Source organism: Plectropomus leopardus, chromosome 23 (genome assembly GCF_026936395.1).
Source record: "Plectropomus leopardus strain MGB_pleo_1.0 chromosome 23, ASM2693639v1, whole genome shotgun sequence".
NCBI lineage: Eukaryota > Metazoa > Chordata > Actinopteri > Perciformes > Serranidae > Plectropomus > Plectropomus leopardus.
In genome coordinates, this window is record NC_142198.1 from 11,074,048 (window position 1) to 11,094,681 (window position 20,634).

The 20,634-nt window shown below is 38.7% G+C and overlaps 1 protein-coding gene across 2 annotated transcripts in view; it reads left to right on the top strand.

Annotated features, from left to right (window-relative positions):
• Window positions 1-20,634, top strand: part of usp53a (ubiquitin specific peptidase 53a) — a 35,295-nt gene that overhangs the window by 3,431 nt on the left and 11,230 nt on the right. For both annotated transcript variants that reach the window (XM_088073585.1, XM_042512215.2), the window contains exons 2-12: window positions 6,105-6,773; window positions 8,864-8,956; window positions 9,121-9,255; window positions 10,601-10,711; window positions 11,576-11,658; window positions 11,901-11,991; window positions 12,247-12,393; window positions 13,840-13,989; window positions 17,051-17,219; window positions 18,371-18,517; window positions 19,851-19,997. In XM_088073585.1, coding sequence (XP_087929711.1) covers window positions 6,630-6,773; window positions 8,864-8,956; window positions 9,121-9,255; window positions 10,601-10,711; window positions 11,576-11,658; window positions 11,901-11,991; window positions 12,247-12,393; window positions 13,840-13,989; window positions 17,051-17,219; window positions 18,371-18,517; window positions 19,851-19,997 — 1,417 coding nt within the window. In that variant the 5' untranslated portion in view covers window positions 6,105-6,629. The remainder of the gene's footprint in view (window positions 1-6,104; window positions 6,774-8,863; window positions 8,957-9,120; window positions 9,256-10,600; window positions 10,712-11,575; window positions 11,659-11,900; window positions 11,992-12,246; window positions 12,394-13,839; window positions 13,990-17,050; window positions 17,220-18,370; window positions 18,518-19,850; window positions 19,998-20,634) is intronic.

The window sequence follows — 20,634 nt, forward strand, 5'->3', positions numbered from 1 at the left end:
ATTAGTGTGACTCAGTTTACCATGGATTGATTCATCAGCGGCACTTTGCATTACCATGTGAAGGAGATCAATTGAATCATTCATAATGAGGCTATCCATCAACAGATAACTAATAGATAAATTATAGCATCCAACTCCCTGTGCCTTCACACCAGACATGCCCACATCTAACCGATCTCTCGGCTTGTCAAAGGTGCTGATGCACAACACGCTCTTTGGCTGATTGCTCCAAGGTGCTAGCCTTAGCATTTTCCCTATGACAAGAAGAAAGTCAATCCTGACTTTGCCTGACAAGTCTGAGCAAGCCTTTGTTTATAAGGAAGACTGGACTTCCTGTACTGCTGCTGCTGAGAGAAAAAGTGAAATTACTTCTATTGTTTGACTTCTTCTCTGATCTGTACAATATTTTTGGCAAGACTTCCACGATGCAGGAAGAGATATGCCTGTTTTGTTTTTACCAGTCTATAGTTGCAAATATATCTATCATCAGCACACTTCTCTTGACACCTTTTTAAAATAGTCCAGTTAGAAATGGCACACAGGTACATAAAGCAATGACATTAACAGCTCCTATCATTAAGGGTCATTAATTTTTTTATTAAGTTTCATTATACAATCATTCATTATTAATTTGGTCATTCAGTTATTAAGTTACATTAATAATAATAATATTTTCATGCTACTCAGCCTGTGTCTATTGTGTTGATTATTATTTTTATAATAATGGTTACTATTTTCTCAATTAGGCCGTATGTTATTTTGTCTATAAAATGTCAGAAAGTAGTGAAACATGTTAATCAGTGTTTCAGAGATATTCAGTTTATTGTCACAAAGTAGTAAAAAAAAATGTTAAAAAATAATGTGTAAGAAGCTGGAAGCTAATTTTGATTGAACAGATTAATCAGTTATTTAATTAATAAGAAAATTATTTAATAGTTAACCCCATCTTGATTTAATTATTGCAATTATTGCAAGTGAAATTCATGTGTTGCAGCCAGTGATTTTTTAAATATTAACCCCAGCATTTAGGTCATAATAAAGATAGGTTGAGTACATACTAAAAAATGCCAGCATAGACCAAACCAGCAAGCAACATTTTTTGAGACTTGCATTTTAAATAGCATATATAAAAACAAATGCCATATATAAAATAACTTCCTCCTCACCAACTATCTGTTAGGGGGAAATGCAGTCATTCTCACTGGATGACATCATGGACCAAAATATATCATTAGCAGCTGAAATTAAAGTGATAACATCACACAGAAAATTGTTACAAACAAGCACAAAGACTGCTTTCCATGAGTTCATGTTTTATAAATGTTAGCATTACAAATTAGCTTTCCTCTGTAGTTGTCAAACAAATTGCAGGAAGACAGTTTTCAGCAGTATCAGCAATAACTGGAATATACAATTTTTGTTTGATTCATGTTTTCATGCTAGTGTAGCCTGTTGCACTCGTTCTCTGGGGCTGCAGTGATAGAACTGAAGATGTTTCTGTGTATCGATACAGTAATTGTTTTATAGATTTAATAATAGATTATATTGGTACAAAGTACTCCACAGTGGTGTGGTTGTCTGGTTAATTTAGTTAAGGATACAATTCACGGCCCTATATAATGAAAATTAGTTTTGATATTTGAGGCTTGTCCTTCTCTCTGCTAATTCCAGTGGTGCTTTTTATGTTTTCAGTGGTGTGCTTGGATTTTGTGTCTTGACCTCACTGAATATTACTGTTTTTGCTGCAGTCATGACCTGATTTCCCTGCAGGGATCAATAATTTCAGCTTATCTCATATCAAATACACTGCTCTTTATCTGTGAATGTTGCATATGATTGAATCCGGCTTCTCTCATGCGGTCGAGCCCAGAGCTGAATTGGAAAAAAAAACATCTGTCATCTGGGTCATTTATCATCAAGGAATCACCAGTTTTCGCTTTACTGAAGTCAGATAAACCACCAGTGTTCAACAAAGAAATAACTATCAAAAAAATGTGAGGATCAACCCGAAATAGGAAATCAGCTTGAGGAGAATGGTTACATTCAACATTAAGATGTGAACCGGAAGGGTGTCAACAGCAGTCTTGGCTTACATTAGGTAATGACGTAAACCTGGCTTCTGGACAATATTGTGACCTGCCAGTTGAGTCATTTTCTCCACCTAGGTTTATAAACAAGGAGGCCAATCTATCACATGGCTGTTTTCGGTTGAAGTCAGTTATGAGGGATCCGTTCTCAATTTTGAGAATAGTTCTTTTATTAAAAAAAAACTCATAACACGGCTGCATATGAAATACATTTTTAATGTTCATGTCAGCATAGCCACCTGTTTAGACAATGTGCATCAATCTTTCCAACTCTACACGCTTTTATGTGCATGCCTGCTCACAGGTTAGGGGCAGTATGTGCCACTTTAACCTCTCTGGCTTGCAACTCAGCCAGTCCATGTCTAAAAATGTGCGCCTGTCCTGCAGTGCAAACACTACATGGTGCCAGTCACATGATGTTGTCAGATGAAAGGTGTCATGCTTAATCTGATAAGCCTGGAATGTTTTTCTAATTTCTTGTTGGGTGGGGAGACGGATGTGGCAGAAATGTTAGTTCTCCACAGTAAGGGCCTCATCGTTTCACAGAAGAAAATGAAATGACAGTGAATGTAATGTTTGTTAATAAGTGAGGGCTTGTTTAAAGGAAACGTAGCAGCTGAATGATACTTTTTGCCCTGAGGTACCAGAGCACAATCTTTGAAAAATGATGTCATTGAATTGTAGTCAGCAAGTGCCAATTCTGCTCAGAGTAAAAGATAGCTCAACATAAGTGAGGTTGGCAGCTTTCAAGCGGACCACCATAATGCAATAAAATCTGTAGGACCTGAAAGGCAGAGCCGTATTTCCTCTCGCTGTTGTCAGCAGTGTTACAATACAAAACATGCATTGACTTCATTCTCTGTGCCATTTAATGGACATTGAATAATGTGGACATGTGTATGTGTGGTATTGTTTGCTGGCAAATTGATTTGGAAGAGATGCTGCATGGTCACTTTGAATGTTTGTCTCAGATATGAAAATACACTAAATATAAATTTGAAAAAAAAAAAAAATTAACACTTTTGTTTTTGCTTCCATTTTTCTCAGTTAAAAATCAAAGATTTTTTTATGCACACAATTCTTATTCACCTCAAATATTGTTCAATTTTTTAAAAAAAATAAGTCTTTGTGAGTAATTTCTCCTTTCTGTGCCATTTTATTTAGGGTAGAGTTAAAAAATAGATACAGCATAGTATCACTATATTTTGTGTACCAGTACAATACAATTAATTGCTCTTTCAGTCCACGAGATACATTTTACTGCACGCAAAATGGTTAAAATACAAAAACTTTATTTTAAAATTTTAATCTTGTTAGATAACATAGATAATGACTTTTCTTCATTTGATGATTAAATTTACAGTTAAAAAGGTAAATAATCTCAATGTATGTTATTACAATATTCAGCAATATCACTAAATGTTTAAAATCACAAGAGTTTTGTATTGAACCTAATGTACCATGATAATATCATATTATGGGGCCTCTGGTGTTTTCCAACTCTAATGTTCATGTATGTGCCTGAATACAGCTTATAATTCAACATACAGATAGAACCAACATGCCAGGGCATGCTTTAGGTGGAGTGTATTGGTGGAGTTTTCCTCTCGCACCTCCAGCTATGAACTAATCCGAAAAAAACAGTTCTTAAGCAACTGTGAGCTGATTGCTCTGGAATGGAATCCAGTTACTAAGTACAGAGGCCGAGATGTTATTAAGTTCAGTCATGAGTATGTAAATTCTACGTATAAATACTAAACTCCAGGTTGCACAGTTAACCTACTTTAAGGTTACATAGTTGCAACATCTTCATCCATTGAGGATTCCTGAAATGCCAGGGGTGAAAATGTTGTCCAGCTGGTTTTGGCTGAAACTTTTTGTGGTCCTGGAGACTGTCACAAGAGGGAAGTTTCATTGTGCAAAGTAGGGCAGTAGTTTTTGTCCTCACTCTGAATAACAAAATGTTTGAGGTTTATTCTTTGGGCTTATTTTTTTAGGTGTTGGGAACTAAAAGCATGAATCACCATGCATCATGCAAGGAACTATTACTCATTGTTGCTTTTTGTACTTTTTTGGTGTACATCTGCTTTTCCACAACTTCAGTTTTCCATAAAGGCACAGGAAAAGCTTTGCATGATTTAGCATGACGTGAAAGAGTATCCTATAAAAATCACAATAAACACATTAAAAATTACAGGCTGTTAATATACAGTATTTACCTCTTGGGGCATACACTATTGTAATAACCTAGACACAAATTCCACTACCTAACTCAGCACAAACATATTCATCCATCATACCTCTTAAAGTAGTCTTGTGTTAGGCGCTGCTTTCAAAGGTGCACACTGCACATCCACTGCAGGTTTTGTTGGTCTTACTCACTATGTTGTTGAAGCTGCATAGGTCGCAAGTTTCATAAATTGAACTGCATCTTCAGTGGTTTGTTATAATGTCCTCCACTGCTCATCTCGTGTTAAAAATAGGTCAGGCATTTTGTCGTTGAGTTTATGAAAGAATGACAATGCCCGGAAAGCTGACAAAATGGGACACAGAAGAAACCTGTGGCAGTGTTTTGTTGATGGAAATTTTTAAATCTTGCCACAAATTGCTGACCAACAACTTCAGTGTGTGCTCTCATCTTGAGCCAGAATTGCAAACTTAAAGCACATGTAAGCATGGAGGTGTAAACCCATGCAATGCTATTTTACGAGGGACAAAGCTGTATAGTAAATCTTTGCGGAGGAAGATTTATCAGTGATGATTATAATACTTTTTTGAAGGTTTTCACTGGAAATCACTTTACACTTTCTGGTTAAAATGTCTTGAACTCTGTTTCATACCTTTGTAAAATAACAATCTTTTAATATTCTAATTGTTGGTCAGCAAAATAAGCAATTTTAGAAAATTTAATCTTGGGTTATATATGACACATATTTTGATATAGTATACACTTGAGCTGGATGAAAAGTAGCAGATTCATAGATTATCATGTGTTGTTACTCTCTAGTCAAATGAATTTTGAGAGGTTGGAAAGACTGTAGTCAGCAGTTATCAATATTGAGAGATAGAGAAGACGTGCCAGTAGTGACAGTCGACTTTTATTGTCGTTAATGTTGGAGGTTGCCTCCTTTTTTCATTTTTTATATAATTCCTGTACACTTTCAAAATGAGTACGAGCTTATTTATAGTAAACATGCTAATACAAAGGCTGTTCAAGGTCAACATTATCTTTGTCCTTTTTAAATGACTCTGGACTGTTGTCATTTGTTGTTTAGGAAATGTAAATAAATCTGTCTGAGTGTTAATATGCAACTTCATCTTGGGTAACTTCAGTTTGACACGCCTCCAGTGCAAAGGCTGTTTGTAAAAGTTAATATGTAAGCTTTGTTGACATGTCTAAAACATCCAGTTTAACATCTAACCTAGAATGAGCAGCGATATGAAGGCTGTAGTCTTAGATGCAGGGTGCAAAATGTTGTTCACTGGCCAAATGGCTAGTGAATGTTCAAATTGTAGCTGCCACACAATAGATGACCATTGTGTTTTTTGGCTGGTGAGTGAGGCAAATCTAATGACCAGTCTAGCTACAATAATAGAATATCTGTTTTATGGCGGGTCATGATTTGAAATGCCAGAAGAAGATCTCTGTTCAATAGAAACGTTGCATAATTAAAAATTACTGGGAACTTTTAATACAGTGTGCTGATCTTTTGCTTGATTCTTTCCTTCGGTTGATTGTTTGATCGGATGTACGCGCCCTTGTTTTAATCATGGCAGGCTGCCATAAAAAATGAATATGAGGGAAGCCCTGCTTGATAATTGGACAAACTCTGTTACTGCAGAATCAGTCTGTTAAATGGTGACAAAATGTTGTCCTGTGAATGGAGCAAACATTTCAGAATTAAACATATAAGAAAACAATAGCGATCACATGCTAGAAGACACGGTATCTGATAATAAGCTCTAATTTCATCTAAAATCTCATTTAATCTCATTTTCTCTGTTTCTCTGACGCAGCCCGGCCCTGTTTGCTGTCCAGTCTCGATAAACCTCAATATGGATGGACCTCTGAGAGGGACAATAGACTGCAGCTAAAGATCTTCAACAGCATCACAACAATGTGGCAGAGTTTCTCTTAAAGGGGTCACTCATAAAGCTGTTTTGAAGCCATCAAGACTACAGGATGACTAAGGCTTTTTGCTCCGTAGTCAAAATACATCTAATCACAAGTATTAGACCGCAGATCATCAAAGGCTTACCAAAACAAAGACTTGGATTGTAATTTTGTGTGTTGACTTTATTTTTTTTTCTGTCTTTTTTTTTTCGACTTTTGAAAAAGTTGACAAAGCAAAAAGATTTTCTACATGACCTGCAGAAATGTACTAGAAGCCCATGTGTAGCAAGGCAGCTGCTGCAGCTTGTGGAATAACTTAGCCCGAGACTGTTGGGGAGTCACTCCGTCAGAGGCCGAGGATCCCAGCACCACTCTGCCCTGTCGCTGTCTGACTAACCCACCTGTCTAAAGGCAGACCCCACTATCCAATGGCATGGGTCAAGTTCTTCAGGAAGCCGGGGGGCAATCTGGGGAAATCGTACCAGCCGGGGAGCATGCTGTCTCTGGCCCCCACCAAAGGACTGCTGAACGAGCCGGGCCAGAACAGCTGCTTCCTCAACAGTGCTGTGCAGGTATGTCCTTTTTTTTTTGGTTGTTTTGGCTGCATTTATTTAAACATTTCTTTCAATTATTTATCTATCAAGTGTGTGCCTTTTGATAGAGTATGCAGTATTTAAAAGTGTGTCACGTGTGAACAGGAATCAAGGAAGCTTCTCGATCCTCCTGTGATGGTGCTAGAATTAGCTTTTTATCGATTAATGTCGACAAATAAGAATGTGTTGGCCTTTTTCGTTATGAACCATAATGTAAAAAGGGTTCTTGCTCATCCTTAAAAAGTCTTGAAATAGAGTGCAGAGATTTAAGATCATAAAATGTGATGTCAAGTTGCATGAGAAATATTTCTCAAAAGAATCCGCTTATTTAAATGTGGTTTGGTCTTCGGTTGTGACTCAGCCAAGCTTTTTTTTTTCTTGTATTGTTTCAATCTGTTATCCACGGGCCACTTACTCTTGGGAAGTTAAAAGGATCAAAAAAAGTACACAAAACATTAAAAATGATGCTAAGATTTAAGACTGTTGACCAGGGTGTTTCTGACAAGACACAGAGCCCTCTGTTGTTTCTGATATTTGCTAAAATCTGGATACTGAAAAGCGACTTTTAATTTGACCTCGCTAGAGTTTCTGACTGTTAAAGTGTATGAAAGGTCACATATACTGTGACATGTATGTGTCATAACAATTACATTTTTTTTTAAATAATGTGGAAAAATTTATTTTAACTTTTACTAGTGATCAACTTAAAAACGTGTGTTCTTTATTATGGTAACAGTACATAATACTTTCAGATTTCTTTTAAATAGTGTGAAAAACTTATTTTTTATGAGGAATCAACTTAAAAATGTGTAAATATTGTATTTGCATACTTAAGTTCTTTTAGTTAATAACCCACACGTTAATTTGCTCCAACTAAGTTTTCCACATTATCTAAAAGAAAGTAGAAGTCTTAATTACCATATTTATGAACACGTTACCCATAAAAATAAAGCTATTCCAACATTTTTTTTCATATTATTTAAAGGAATTTTTAAGTGTAAATATGCATAATTAACTATACTGTGAGTGCGAGAACAACTCAAAGAGCCTCATAGTATTACACAGTGTTATCAAAATTAAAAATTCTATCCAAAGTGTAATTAAAATTTGAATATATATATTTTTTAACAGTTTTATCACATCTAAAACATAACAGTGAGACAGAGTTAATTGTGTTTGCCAACAATGTTATTACTTTATGAAATGTTATTATGATTATTTTGTGGTGATACAAAACTATCCATATAAATATCGCAATTAATACTGTCAAGTTGATTTGAAACATAAAGCCAGTGTTTGATTCTTTCTTTATTAATTTCAAAAAGATACCATACATTATTTGCTAAGTAAAGTGAATAAGAATTGCTTAAAAACCCTCCTAACATGTATGTGTTTTGCTGTGGAAATAATATTAAAATCTATCTGTTAAAGTCTTGAAAGGCGTTGAATGTGATATCCAAAAAATTTGCAGCAACCCTATATGGTCCTGGTTCTAATTTGATCTGTTCTTTTCATAAATTCATAAATTCAAGCATAATATTTATATTGGATAACAGATTATTTTAATATGCTTTTTACTTAAAAAATACTTTAATTTTGGTGCGTGCTCGTTTATTTATCCACTAGTTGCAGTCTTCCTCCACCATGTTCCACCCTCTTACAAAAGACCATCACTTATTTAGAAATATCAAAGCTTAGTCACTGCCTAAATTTGTCAGAGCTTCCCAGCAACTTCTAAACCTACTTGGTGGTTGCTTTTGACTAGCTGGTGAGTTAGTGCATTATTGCAGTCAGCCCTTAAGTGAGGTCACTCTCAGAGACTGTGACTCAGAGGGTGAGGCAACCGATGAGCTGGTTGAAGATGATCACTACCTGCGGCTTTGTTTCTATGAGGGAGATGTTCCTCTCTCCCACTCCTCATCCTCATGACCTTGAGACCCTGTCCCTAATGTAAAATTGTCATATGTAACAAAGGGCCCAAGGTTGTCAAGATTTTGTACATATGATAGTTCCTACCTGTTGTCATGATGAGTGTAAAAAAAAGGTAACCTCCCCTCTCCCTTGTATAGGTACTATGGCAGCTGGACATCTTCAGACGCAGTTTGAGGCAGCTACCTGGACACTTCTGTCTGGGGGAATCCTGCATCTTTTGTGCATTAAAGGTAAAATACAATCAGTAGAAGTTCCTGTATGTCATTATGAATGTGCCAACTCTGTGGGTCACATATCCAGACTATGTATCGAGCAGTGAGGGTGACAGAGTTGCTTTTAATAAACAAAATGTCCCACAGTCCATGTGCTAACAAGTTCTTGCTCTCCTCTTCAGGGCATTTTCTCCCAGTTCCAGCACAGTCGAGAGCGCGCCCTGCCCTCTGACAACCTGCGTCACGCCTTGGCAGAGACCTTTAAGGACGAGCAGCGCTTCCAGCTGGGCTTCATGGATGATGCCGCAGAGTGCTTTGTAAGTTCCTGTGGCAACGCGGCTGTCCTGAGCGAGGGAGACTCGCGTACGGAGAGGGATGTGTGTATGCTTGTGTGTTACCCTGACACACAGTTCGGGTAATGCACTGCAACAAACTGTTTGGCGAGGTCACTGAAAGAGCTTCTGTCCCTCCCTTCCCCTCCCATCAACCCCTGCCACATAGCCGCTAAATATCATCATGACAGGTTATATAAGCGCCAGAGTTGTGTTTGGACCTCTCTGTTTTGTACTACCATATTATGTCGCATCATTTCTGTGGCTTTTTTTGAAGTCGACTTTATGTGTCCTTGAGCCTTTTTTTACACATCATTTTCAGTTTTTCTTTGCTCTTTTTGGCACAGAAATGTATTGTTAAGCCAGAACTTGTTCCATAACGGGAGTGTAGTTTTCAAGTAATTTTGTTTCAGGTTTATTTCGACTTCAACCATCTAATATAAAACAAATTCTGCTGCATTTTTTATTCTTCATTTTTGTTTTCTCTTTTCCATCAGGCTTAATTAGTTTCTTCTTAAGCTTTTGATCACTTCTCCTTGATAACTGTTTACCCAAACAGCACAGATGTATCCTGATTTTATCCTTCAATCATTGTTTTTCCGCTTAGGAAGTCCAATTATGCAGCAATGGATAAACAAGTGAGAGAACCTAGTGGCTCTGAAACAAAAGTGAAGAGGACTGTTCTATGGGTGAACACTGGGTTTTTAAAGTGTGGACATTAAGTTACTTTGCGTCTTAAAAAAGGGTTTACTCATATCAAAATGAGTCAGAAATAAGTCAGATGCAGAGAAAGAAAATCACGTCATACAAAAACTCAACAGCAACTTTTTTTTCATCGGAGACTGAACCTCACGCGGCAAAGTTGCTATCTTTTATAGACAATCTTAATTCTTAATCCCACAGATCTTTGCCCTTGAGAATTCACCATGTAACGTATTGGCAGCAGCACGCCGGTGCAGAATTTATTTGAGGACTTAGTCAGTGTCAGATTAAGAGGCTGTGAAGTTGTGCTTGTAACCTTTGAAGGCCTACCTTTGCAGTCTTAATATTTTATAAACTCACAGGCACTCCATAGAAACAGGTGGAAACTATACTGGAGCATAGCTCGCTCTTTAAATGTGTTCCTTCTGCTGTCAGGTTTACGACATGACTCCTAAAATTGAACTCATGATATGTAACGGTGTGTCCCACTGCACTGCAGTTTTGCTCTGGGAAATACCTGTATTGTAGTTAAAAAACAGCCCTTGGTGCTTGTAAAGAGGTGGCTTTACAATAGCAGTGTTGGAAATATTTTGTCCCTTTTTCTGATGGATGTGTTGTTGTGTCACAGGAGAACATACTGGACAGGATCCACCTGCACATTGTGCCTGAGGAGACAGATGCCTGCACTTCAAAGTCTTGCATCACGCATCAGAAGTTTGCTATGTCACTTTATGAACAGGTCAGTAAGAGGTTAGAAAACATCAGAAATGTTATGGTGATTAAAAAACAAGTGAGTGTTAAAATAAGTTAATTAAGGCTGTCTGAAGAGATGTTAATTCTGTTTATTTATATTTTTTGCTGTTGACGTTTTAGTTTGTTTGTCTGCACAGCCTTTTTACAATAATGTGTGGACAAGCGAAACACACTAGCTAGTGTTAGGATTAAGCGGCACACACACACACAGACAGGTGCATGAATCACTGTCTGAGACGGTAGAAATCCAATCCGTCATGTTTTGATACTGGGTTGCCCCAGTGGAATACAGAGGGTGTTTCTGGTCAGATTCCACAGTGCAGCAGCAGCAGATAAATCACAGATGGTGTACACATAAATTCCGGCACAACACACAACAACACCCTCCCCTGTGGCTTCCAAAGCCCATCGATGACTCTGCCCCATCCCAAACCAGTACTATCTCGGAATCAAACAGATAATACGCCTTTGGACTAAATCCCTTCGGGGCACAGTCAGTGGATTTGGTTCCACCCCGACTTCAGGGCACCCAATCCGAGAAATATTATCAGGATTGAGGATTGCCTTCATCTAAGGTAGATTGATCACTTCATGTATTAAATTGAAAGCTTGATAATTTAGATCAGCAAGACAAGTCATGATGTCTTGCCGCAGTTTATACAAATTAAGGAGGTGTTTTTGTTGTTTTGTTTATTCTTACTGTGAGTATTTCTGTTGTCACTCTTTTGGAAGATGACATGCTGACTTGATAATTAGTCCTTGACAGTGGATATGCATGCTGAAATCACACCTGTGTATCTTTTCTTTGTACTTATCATCCCCTTGGTCTCCAACTCTCTCCACTCTGCAGTCTGTGTGCCATAGCTGTGGGGCATCCTCCGACCCACTGCCGTTTACAGAGCTGGTGCATTATGTCTCCATCACTGCACTCTGGTAAGGCACAGGCAATATGAAACTTTCTTTACTTCCCCCTGTTGTCCTCTGTCTGGCTCTGCTCTGTTTTCGCTTTTCATGTCTCCCCTCATTTGTCACAAGGCCATAACTTAACTTTTTAGCTTACATTTCACACACAACTTTCTCCACAAACCGTAATCTTTATTTGTCTCTGTCGCCCTTCCTCTCACTCACTGGCTCTTTCCCATGCTTCTGCTGACAATGCGTCTCATCTTTCTCAGTCAACAGACGCATCAGCATCAGCGCAGAGACGAGTCTTTTGGGGAGGTGTTACAAGCAGCGAGTAAGATAGGAGACCTTCGCAACTGTCCAGTAAGTGGACTATGCAGAGTGTTTTATTAAGCACATTGTTCCTTGAAAGACCAATGTGTAACAAATGCACCAGAGGCCTTTCATCAGCAATATAGATGTTAGTTGTCTCCATTATTTGTTGAATAAAGTTTCTTTGGGAGTGTAGTGACTCTCAAATATTTTGCCTTTGATGTTGACATTTTACTTTGTAATCAAGTGAAATTGCTTTTGGGTAAAACTGTAGTCTTTGTCCATGTCTTGGTCCTGCTTCTTCAGAGCAACTGTGGCCAGAGGATTGGGATCAGACGGGTCCTCATGAACTCTCCAGAGATTGTTACCATAGGCTTTGTCTGGGACTCTGAAAAGTCAGACCTCACAGAGGATGTTATTCGCTCACTGGGGCCTCATCTCAGTCTTTCTGAGGTAAGTGTATTTTTAACCAACAGTTAAGGCACATTTTATTCTTTAGTAGTTTGTGGAATTACAGCATGAAAATTGTCATACAGAATTTCATTGACATTTTCAATTAATTATCCAACAGAATATAAAATAACTCTCCAGACATGGTTCAGTTTGTCAGTATATTTTGGGAATCTGCTCATTCACACAGCTGTTAATTTTTTTTCTTTTTTTTCTGTTTTGGAGTCAGTTTATTGAGGTGCAATCGAACATATGTAGGAAATAAAGTGGGGATTTATTTCTCTGTAAGTTGGGCCGTTGCATAAGCAGTCAACGCCCAATGCCCAGTTGGCCAGCACCACTGATCAAAAAGCCCCTGCTGGCCTTGGTCAGCTTGTCAGAAAGCCCCTCCCCTTGTTTCTGTGTTTTCCTGAGCGTGTGTGTGCATGCCTGTCTCAGGGAACATGTGGGCTGAATAGACGTCACTGAGGCGAGGGGGGAAAAACGTGTTCAAGACTGCTTTTGTTGCAGAGTTTATTTTCACACATTCTTGATCATAAGTATGCGCAAACGTAGGCAACTGGAACTGGAACTTTTTCTGTCCGTAAAATCTTCACACACATGAATGTGGTTGTCTGCAGTGTTCACATGGAATGTGTATGTAGAAATTTGGCACACAACTTATTAAGTATTCCTCAGTCGCCTGGGCACATGAGTACACTGTGTTGGATGAGCTTCATAAGCAAATAAATCAATCGGTGTAGTTCAGATTCGCACAATACTCATACACTCCTCACATTACGTAACTTCTACACTTAAGTTGCAAACCGTTAGACAACTCCATCTTGCCCGTTTCAGAGGCATACCAACAGAAGACTCTGTCAGACCCCCTCCCACTAGTTTGCCACAAAGGACTTAATTCATTAAGGAGTGTTTCATGTGACTTATTGAGTGTTCAAGGGAGCCCTCCACCCCCATCGTTTGCTTTGAAATCTATTGTTTGAGAGAGTGAGAGGAGACAGAACTGGCAGTGCATGAAACGTTGGAGGAAGAAACAAGTGACTGTTGCACCAACACTTCCTCCATATGTCTTCTTAATTCTGTAAGCTTTTTACTTTATTTACATCTTTTATGAAAGAAATACAACTGAAAAATACCACTGTCTATCAGTATTTCAGCCATTAATAAAAATACTGTCAGAATTCATCTAGATATCAAGTGCCATGAAGGTGCTGATTTAAACCAGCCCTCATTCGTACTGATTGTCAAATCAATGTCGGTTCATTCCCTCAGACTTTAATCTATAAACAGATGGAGTAACTGATTCCACTAGCTATCAACATCACTCACTTGCCTGCCCACTTACTGAGTGTTGATGCCGATGAGTAATTGGTGTATATATTTATATATATTTGTGTGTGTGTGTGTGTGTGTGTGTGTGTGCGTGTGTGTGTGTGTGTGTGGACCCAGCTCTTCTACAGGGTGACAGATGAGCATGCCAAAAAGGGAGAGCTGCTGCTCGTGGGGATGATCTGCTACTCCAGCTACCATTACTGTGCCTTCACCTTCCACACCAAGTCCTCCAAATGGGTCTTCTTTGATGATGCTACAGTGAAAGAAGTGAGACAGTGCGCCCTAGTGCTTTTTTCGTGATTAACTGTGTCAGATATCAAGGGAACATACCAAACATTCAGTGGTTAAAGTTTCTTTAAATATAGAGCTCTGTTGCTTTTCTTTGTTTTTTATCTATACAAATGTTTTGGTTTTTTAAAAAAAAAACAAACGGACAGACTGTGTGTCAGACAATACAATCTGAAGGCATCATTTTGTGCTTTGGGAATATGTGATGTTGAATTTTAACATTTTCTGACATTTCACAGACTTGAAAAATAATTTGTTAATTGTAAAAAGAATATGTATACACAGCAGCACGATGATTATAAACAAGTAAAGCTCATTACAACACACAAATGAAAAGCTTTAGTGAAGTCTAGTCTATACTGAATTTAAGAGTTATCCAACAAGCTTTATCTGATTTCTTCTCTTGCATCTTGCAAAAAAGGCTAACTTTTGTGAAAAAGTTTCTAATATATACTTGTTTTTCTCAGAATTTATTCATAGTTTAGTTTTCACGGGCCATTAGCGTACAGATGGGCCACAGTTTAAAAATGTGGAAATCTCCATGCATGAAAATGTGCTGTTCTGAGTTGATAAAATGTAGTCTTTTATATTCAGCAGCAAACAGTAGCAGTTTTCAGCTTTCTATCTGCCATCACCAAGTCTTTTTATCGCCCAATAAAGGCCACATCGATTGCCCTTCATGAGCCTCTGGGTTGATGAGCCTTTATGGCACTGAAGAGTCAGCTAACCCCCCCCCCCTATCTTTACTGCAGTTCCCCAACTCTGTCATCACAAAGTACTGCAGTAGTGAAGTGGAGCTTAACAAGTAAAGATTATTTTACAGATCCCTTCATTGGTTAAAGTTGAAGGGTCCCTGAGAAAGCTGAGTTGCAAGGTGCAGGTGAGCATACACACCTACACCTTGCAATCTGTATGTGAGAAAAAGGTTTTATTTGTGTCTCTGTTCTGTTGATAATGGCTGTGTGTGTATATAGTATAAAGGCTGTAAATCCTTTCATCCATTCCCCTCCTCTTTTTGATAAATATTGGCTTTATTTTCATGGCGTGCACATGGTTGAGCATGCCTTTTGTTTCACATCCTCACAATTTTCTCGGGGACTGTGGTGCAGCGGCTGGCTGGCTCTGCGTCAATCCATCAGCAGCTTGTGCTGTGTGTGCAGCCCCCCTCCGACTGAGATGGAGGAGCTACAGTGCTTAGTGCCTGCCAAGTCCATACCTAGGTCGAAACTTGCCAGTATTTCTGTGACTCCCCAAGTCCCAGCCGCTAAATGACTGCTGTAGCCTGATCGCTGCTTTTCCAGTACATAAAGCATTATTTGTTTAATGAGAATGATAAAATGCAGATGAAATACAGTTACTTGCTCATAGTAGCAAGATGGTGAGTTACAGTACTAGAGTCTATACTATGTCCATTCAGGACTCTCCATTCTGGCAGTGGCCTTGTTTAATTTTTTTTAAATCAGCCATTCAAGTCTAGTAAATGGTTTCTTTATGATGTTGCACTGTAAAATCTTGAAATAATTGGGAACTTTTTTGAAAGAAAAAGTTAAGCAAATCAGAACAGATTAATCGACAACACTTATATTGTGTTTTCCTGGCTGGGATGCTCAGAGCAGAGGACCTGCTGTCTGCTAGCTAGCTGTGACTGCACCCTGGCCAACATGGCGAAGCACAAACTCTGCTACTGTTTGCCATAAAACCAAGATTTTGCAGCATTGCTGAAATGGGTACAGGGCAGCGCATTCAAGGCTCAGTATATTTTATGCAAAAAGTTTTTCAGCCTTGATGGGAAATACACAAAACTGCCAAGAAAACCCTCTAACACATGCCAGGTGTTTCCAAGTTCTGCTGTACCCGCGTCTACGCCATGCCTGGATGAATGGAAAAAGTCATATTTTATGTTAAAATAGATATTCGGACAAAATTGTCCCAAACTCTGAGTAACTGATGTCGATTTATTTTGTACAATTTTGTTATTGTAAAAGCTGCCTTTAATTTCAGTCCTACTAGGCATTAACAAATTCTAAAAAAAGTATTAAATCTAACTTGCCTTAAGATGTAGAAACCATGTTGGACGTTGTGTCGTGGCTACACATTTAGTTTATGCAACCAATACAGCATTTAGACAAGAAGGTGCAAAGATCATTACAGCCTCATGGTACCCTTAGAGTGGTTGCTGATTTTTAGTCTGATTTTGACAAAGTACAGCACATGACAGGAGTAAGAGACTGCTGAGCATTCACAACCACAGCCCATTTGTTTGTCTTTTTTTTTTTTGTATTTTATATCTACCTCTGCAACATTCCTTTGTTTGTGTTGTCTTTGTTTTGCTTTGCATTCATTCTTCTTTACCTCATCTCTCCTCCTCCTACTTTCTCCTCTCCCTCCCTCTTCCACCGTCATTTGCTTAATTAAGGAGCACACAAGCATCTGTTAGCCTGCAGCCTGCCTTTGTGGTGCCTCTGTGGCGAGACACGCACCTTACACAGCTTAGCTAATGTGATTGTGCGATTTGGCCTGAGCGTGATATATTCACTCACAAATTAGACTATGCGCAATAAAGGTGAGGTTTTGTTTTGAGGTTTGACAGCTAATTTTATTAAAAAGCTGTCAGAGGATTTTCTGTCAGGCTAAGATTGACTTGGGTTGTGGCATTTTGGTGATGCCACTAAAGTGGTGCTCTGTTTGTAATAAGTTAAAATGCCTTCTGTCAGATCAGTTACACAACAAAACTTTTCTGATACCCCTTTGTCAAATGAAAACAGATGAGGTCGCAAGAAAGCAAATTATCCGGTTATGTGCACAATCTGTCTGCTTTTCCAAATTGAATTATTTCATGGTTGCTTTGTTTCCCATTAGGGGAATCTGACATTTTAAATCCTCTTTAATACATTTAAATTGATTGATTGACATATTTTCACACAAAAGAAAGTCTTATTTTGTTTGTTTCACTGTGTATTATCATGTAAATATGCAGAAATCCTGCAAAGACTGCAAGCACATGTGCATTGACCACCTTTCCTCTTGTTCTTTGCTATAGATCGGCTCTAGATGGAAAGATGTGGTCAGCAAATGTATCAAAGGTCACTTCCAACCTCTCCTCCTCTTTTACTCCAACCCTGACGGGAGTGCAATCACCGCAGACGATGCCTCAAGACAAAAAAGCAGCCAGTCTCATTACAAGACCCCTGTCAATGGAGAAGTGCAAGGTATGGCCTGTCCAAGGGGGGATGTTTAAAAATAAGTCTGGTTCTGCATTTTCTTCATCAGCGATTTTGACTGTACTAACTTTTACTGTAAAAAGTGGCCTCAAAGAATGGGTCACAGGTCATCATGATGGTTTTTAAAAGTCCTCAACATAAATTATGTCACTGTGGAGGCTCTGTGGAAACATAGGTATTTTATATTGCTAAGATATAGTGTCCTTTTATGGAAATGACAACATCTAATTCCTTTGCGATGCATTTATCTTGGTTGTTAGTCCTGTTGAGTGTGTTTTCACTATTCATAATACCATCCCAAGTCCCCTGTTTAATTATAGTGCCCATTAATTTGAGGTAGAGGCGTGCAGCTATGGCTTATTCAGTATTTATAGTTCTCAGAATAATGCAGGATGTGGAGGTAATAAAAGGAAAGCCCATTTCCCTCCGTACACCCAGCTGGAGTTAAGTGTTTGACGAACAAATGCAATCTTACGAGTAGGTGGAAATTTGAAAAGACATGATGTTTTTATGCAAAGTAAAATTCTTGCAATGCTGTTGGTATACTGAAGTAGTGCTTTTACTCCCTCAGCACACATTTAATTAACCGCAAAATAAAAAAAAAGTCCCTTTTGTTTGCAGGTCGCTGTAAATGGAAATCAAATTCAGAGAAACATCAGCAAAAACTCTTTACCGGACGTGTAAAATCCCACATCATATTAGTTGCATTTGCAGGGTAGTAATGAAAATTTGTTGATGACAACAGCTGAACATCTCTGCTGTTTGGATTATATATCCCTGGATTTGTTTGGTTGGGGAGGTTTTTATCCCCTTTAAAGATCCTCCTCCAACTCTCCATGCTGGCCGTGCCCCAGGTGCAAGCTGTGGCAGCCGCTCACCGCCCATCAGAGCTGACAGGGCGCTGGACCAAACTGGATGATCCTGCAAAAACCGAGGAGAACATTATGTGGATTTTGTAATTTAAATTCTGTTTCTTAGTTTCAGGTGCAGTTGATGTATTTGTTGATATCAAATTTATGTTTTATTGTTAAATTTAAGTTAAAAAATGTGTTGTGTTTTTGTTGGAAAAAGACAGTCATGCACATATGGCCTTAGATTAATGTTTACATTTTTTGTTTTCTTTATGTCTTCCTCCACAGGCATTGAGTCTCCAGTTGTAGCCCACAAGAAGCTGGACCTCACCAGGGAGAATCTGAATGCTCTGCTGGGCCAAGGTTCTTTGAAACAGAAGACCTCTTCCACCTTCAGCAGGACCAGTAATCAGACCAATGGAGGACGGGGACCAGGTAAGAGGGAAATATGGAACGACTGAATATGGCCAGAATGCAAAGAGAGAGAGAGATTCCTAACCCAAGATGTGGAAAAACGTGCTGCACATAATTTATTCAAGTGTTTTTTTTTCTATTTTTTCCCCCAACATTACAAAACTTGGTTTAAATACACAATATGTGCTTGTGAAATTACTGCAGCTCAAGAGAGAAAAACATACCAGAGAGACATTAGCCAAATTGTACGGTGGTTAGACTTTTTAGCCTTGAAAGACTGCTTCATTTGTAAATATTTTTGTCTGCAGAGAGTGGCAACAAGCACAGATCTGGCATAGCAAGCAGTGGAAGAGATAATTAAATGTCTTCGCTGTAAAACTAAATCTGGCCGTGTTCGTAATACAGGAGGGGATTAGGGACCCTCATTGAGGGGAGAGGTCACAAAGAGCTGACAATTCTGCACATACTTAAGTGCAAGTGGGGAGAGGAGTGTAAATTGAGAAAAGGAGATTTGTGAAGATGAGTAATTGACCTTAGTGGAAAGACAATGAAACAAAAGGTTGTGGGAGCAGATCAGACTGGTGAAATTGCATCTCTTTTTATTTTATGGCATGTTCCATGTTTAGTATGTAGCTGTATGAAATTGTGATGGTCCTTGAGTTTTGTGTGTCACTCTTTGTCTGCACTTGAAAGCTCATTGCTTAAGATTTGGTGAAGAGAAGGAAGAAAAATGCTAGTCAAAGCTTTAAGAAGCATCACAGTCAAATTATTAAGTTCTGATTAATCAGCTTGTGAACTTTACACTTCTTTTTTGGTGCTGAAGAGAATATGGAATACCAAACAGTCTCTAAAAATACCTGGTGTTTTTTGAAACATCTTGTTCTCTTCACAGAGATTGCTGTTGAAATCTCTGACAGCTAACAGAACCACAGTATGATCATGTTTTCCAGTGCCATGACTAATCATTGCCTTTCAAAGTGAAAATCTGCCAGAGACAGAGCAGGGAAGCTTCTGCATGGACATGTTTCCACCCTGCTGCCTTTCCCCTCATGTGGCAGAAAATATACCGTATCCATCAGCACAATGATGTGCTGTAAAGTTTGCCTCTGTCTGCTCTGCAACTGCTCAGTGCCTCAGGGGTGCTGGCACTGAAAGATAGAAAACAGTGACATGGAGAAGGATGTAGTGACAATAGATACCTATACATACACTGAGATAGAAATAATTTTAATAGTGTCTGCAGTGGTAGTGGAAATCCCCACCTGATTCAGCAGAGGTACAACTGAGATTGAAAAAATATATATATTCAGCATTAATTACATAGTTATGCTTGACATCTCTTTTATTTTTAAAGTGAAAATTGGCAACAACGATCCCAAAAGTCGCCTCAGGGAGATTTCTCGAGAAGTTGCCCAGAGAGCAGGAGAGGTGCGTGGGATGCATCCATCCAGAAGAGAGCCCGATAGGAGCGGTCAACGGAGGCCAGAATCCCGCTACAGAGGTTGGTTGCAGTGTGTGGACGTATAGATGGGGACTGCACATGCAATGCAACATATAACAAACATACACATGAGAATTGTCAGGCTCTAAGATACAAAAGGCTAGCCCTCCACTTCCCTCCAGCCCTTATGTAACCGTCGGTTCGGGAGCAATGTGTCAGAAAGGGGATTAAGCGCTGACGTCTGTTGGAGCCTGCCTTCATCCTGCTCTCTCATATTCAGAGCTATTGGTTTCCCTCACTGTGGTCCCCATGGACATTTACAAACATATACTGTAACCCTGATCCAACAAAATAGTGATAAATACAGTATGATATAATTAGAGGGTGAATTTAACTAAAAAAAAATCACATTCCTGGTACTGTCTGTACCAGGAATGTGATTTTTGGAACTATATGTACCTGTTGCCTCACAAATTGAGTGTGCGTTAGTTCTCATCAGTACACTGATCGGTCTGCTCCTTTTAAGACTCTTTGTACATAACTGCTTTTAACTATCAGTTTAGAGATTATGAAGCACAATTCTAACACACTCCCAAATCGACTATATGAACAGCAGTAGCCTGCGTTAGCAGCGAGCTCACGTCCTGCTATGATTGAATGCAGTAAGCTAAAGGAGGCTAGTGTCGTCACCGTGATG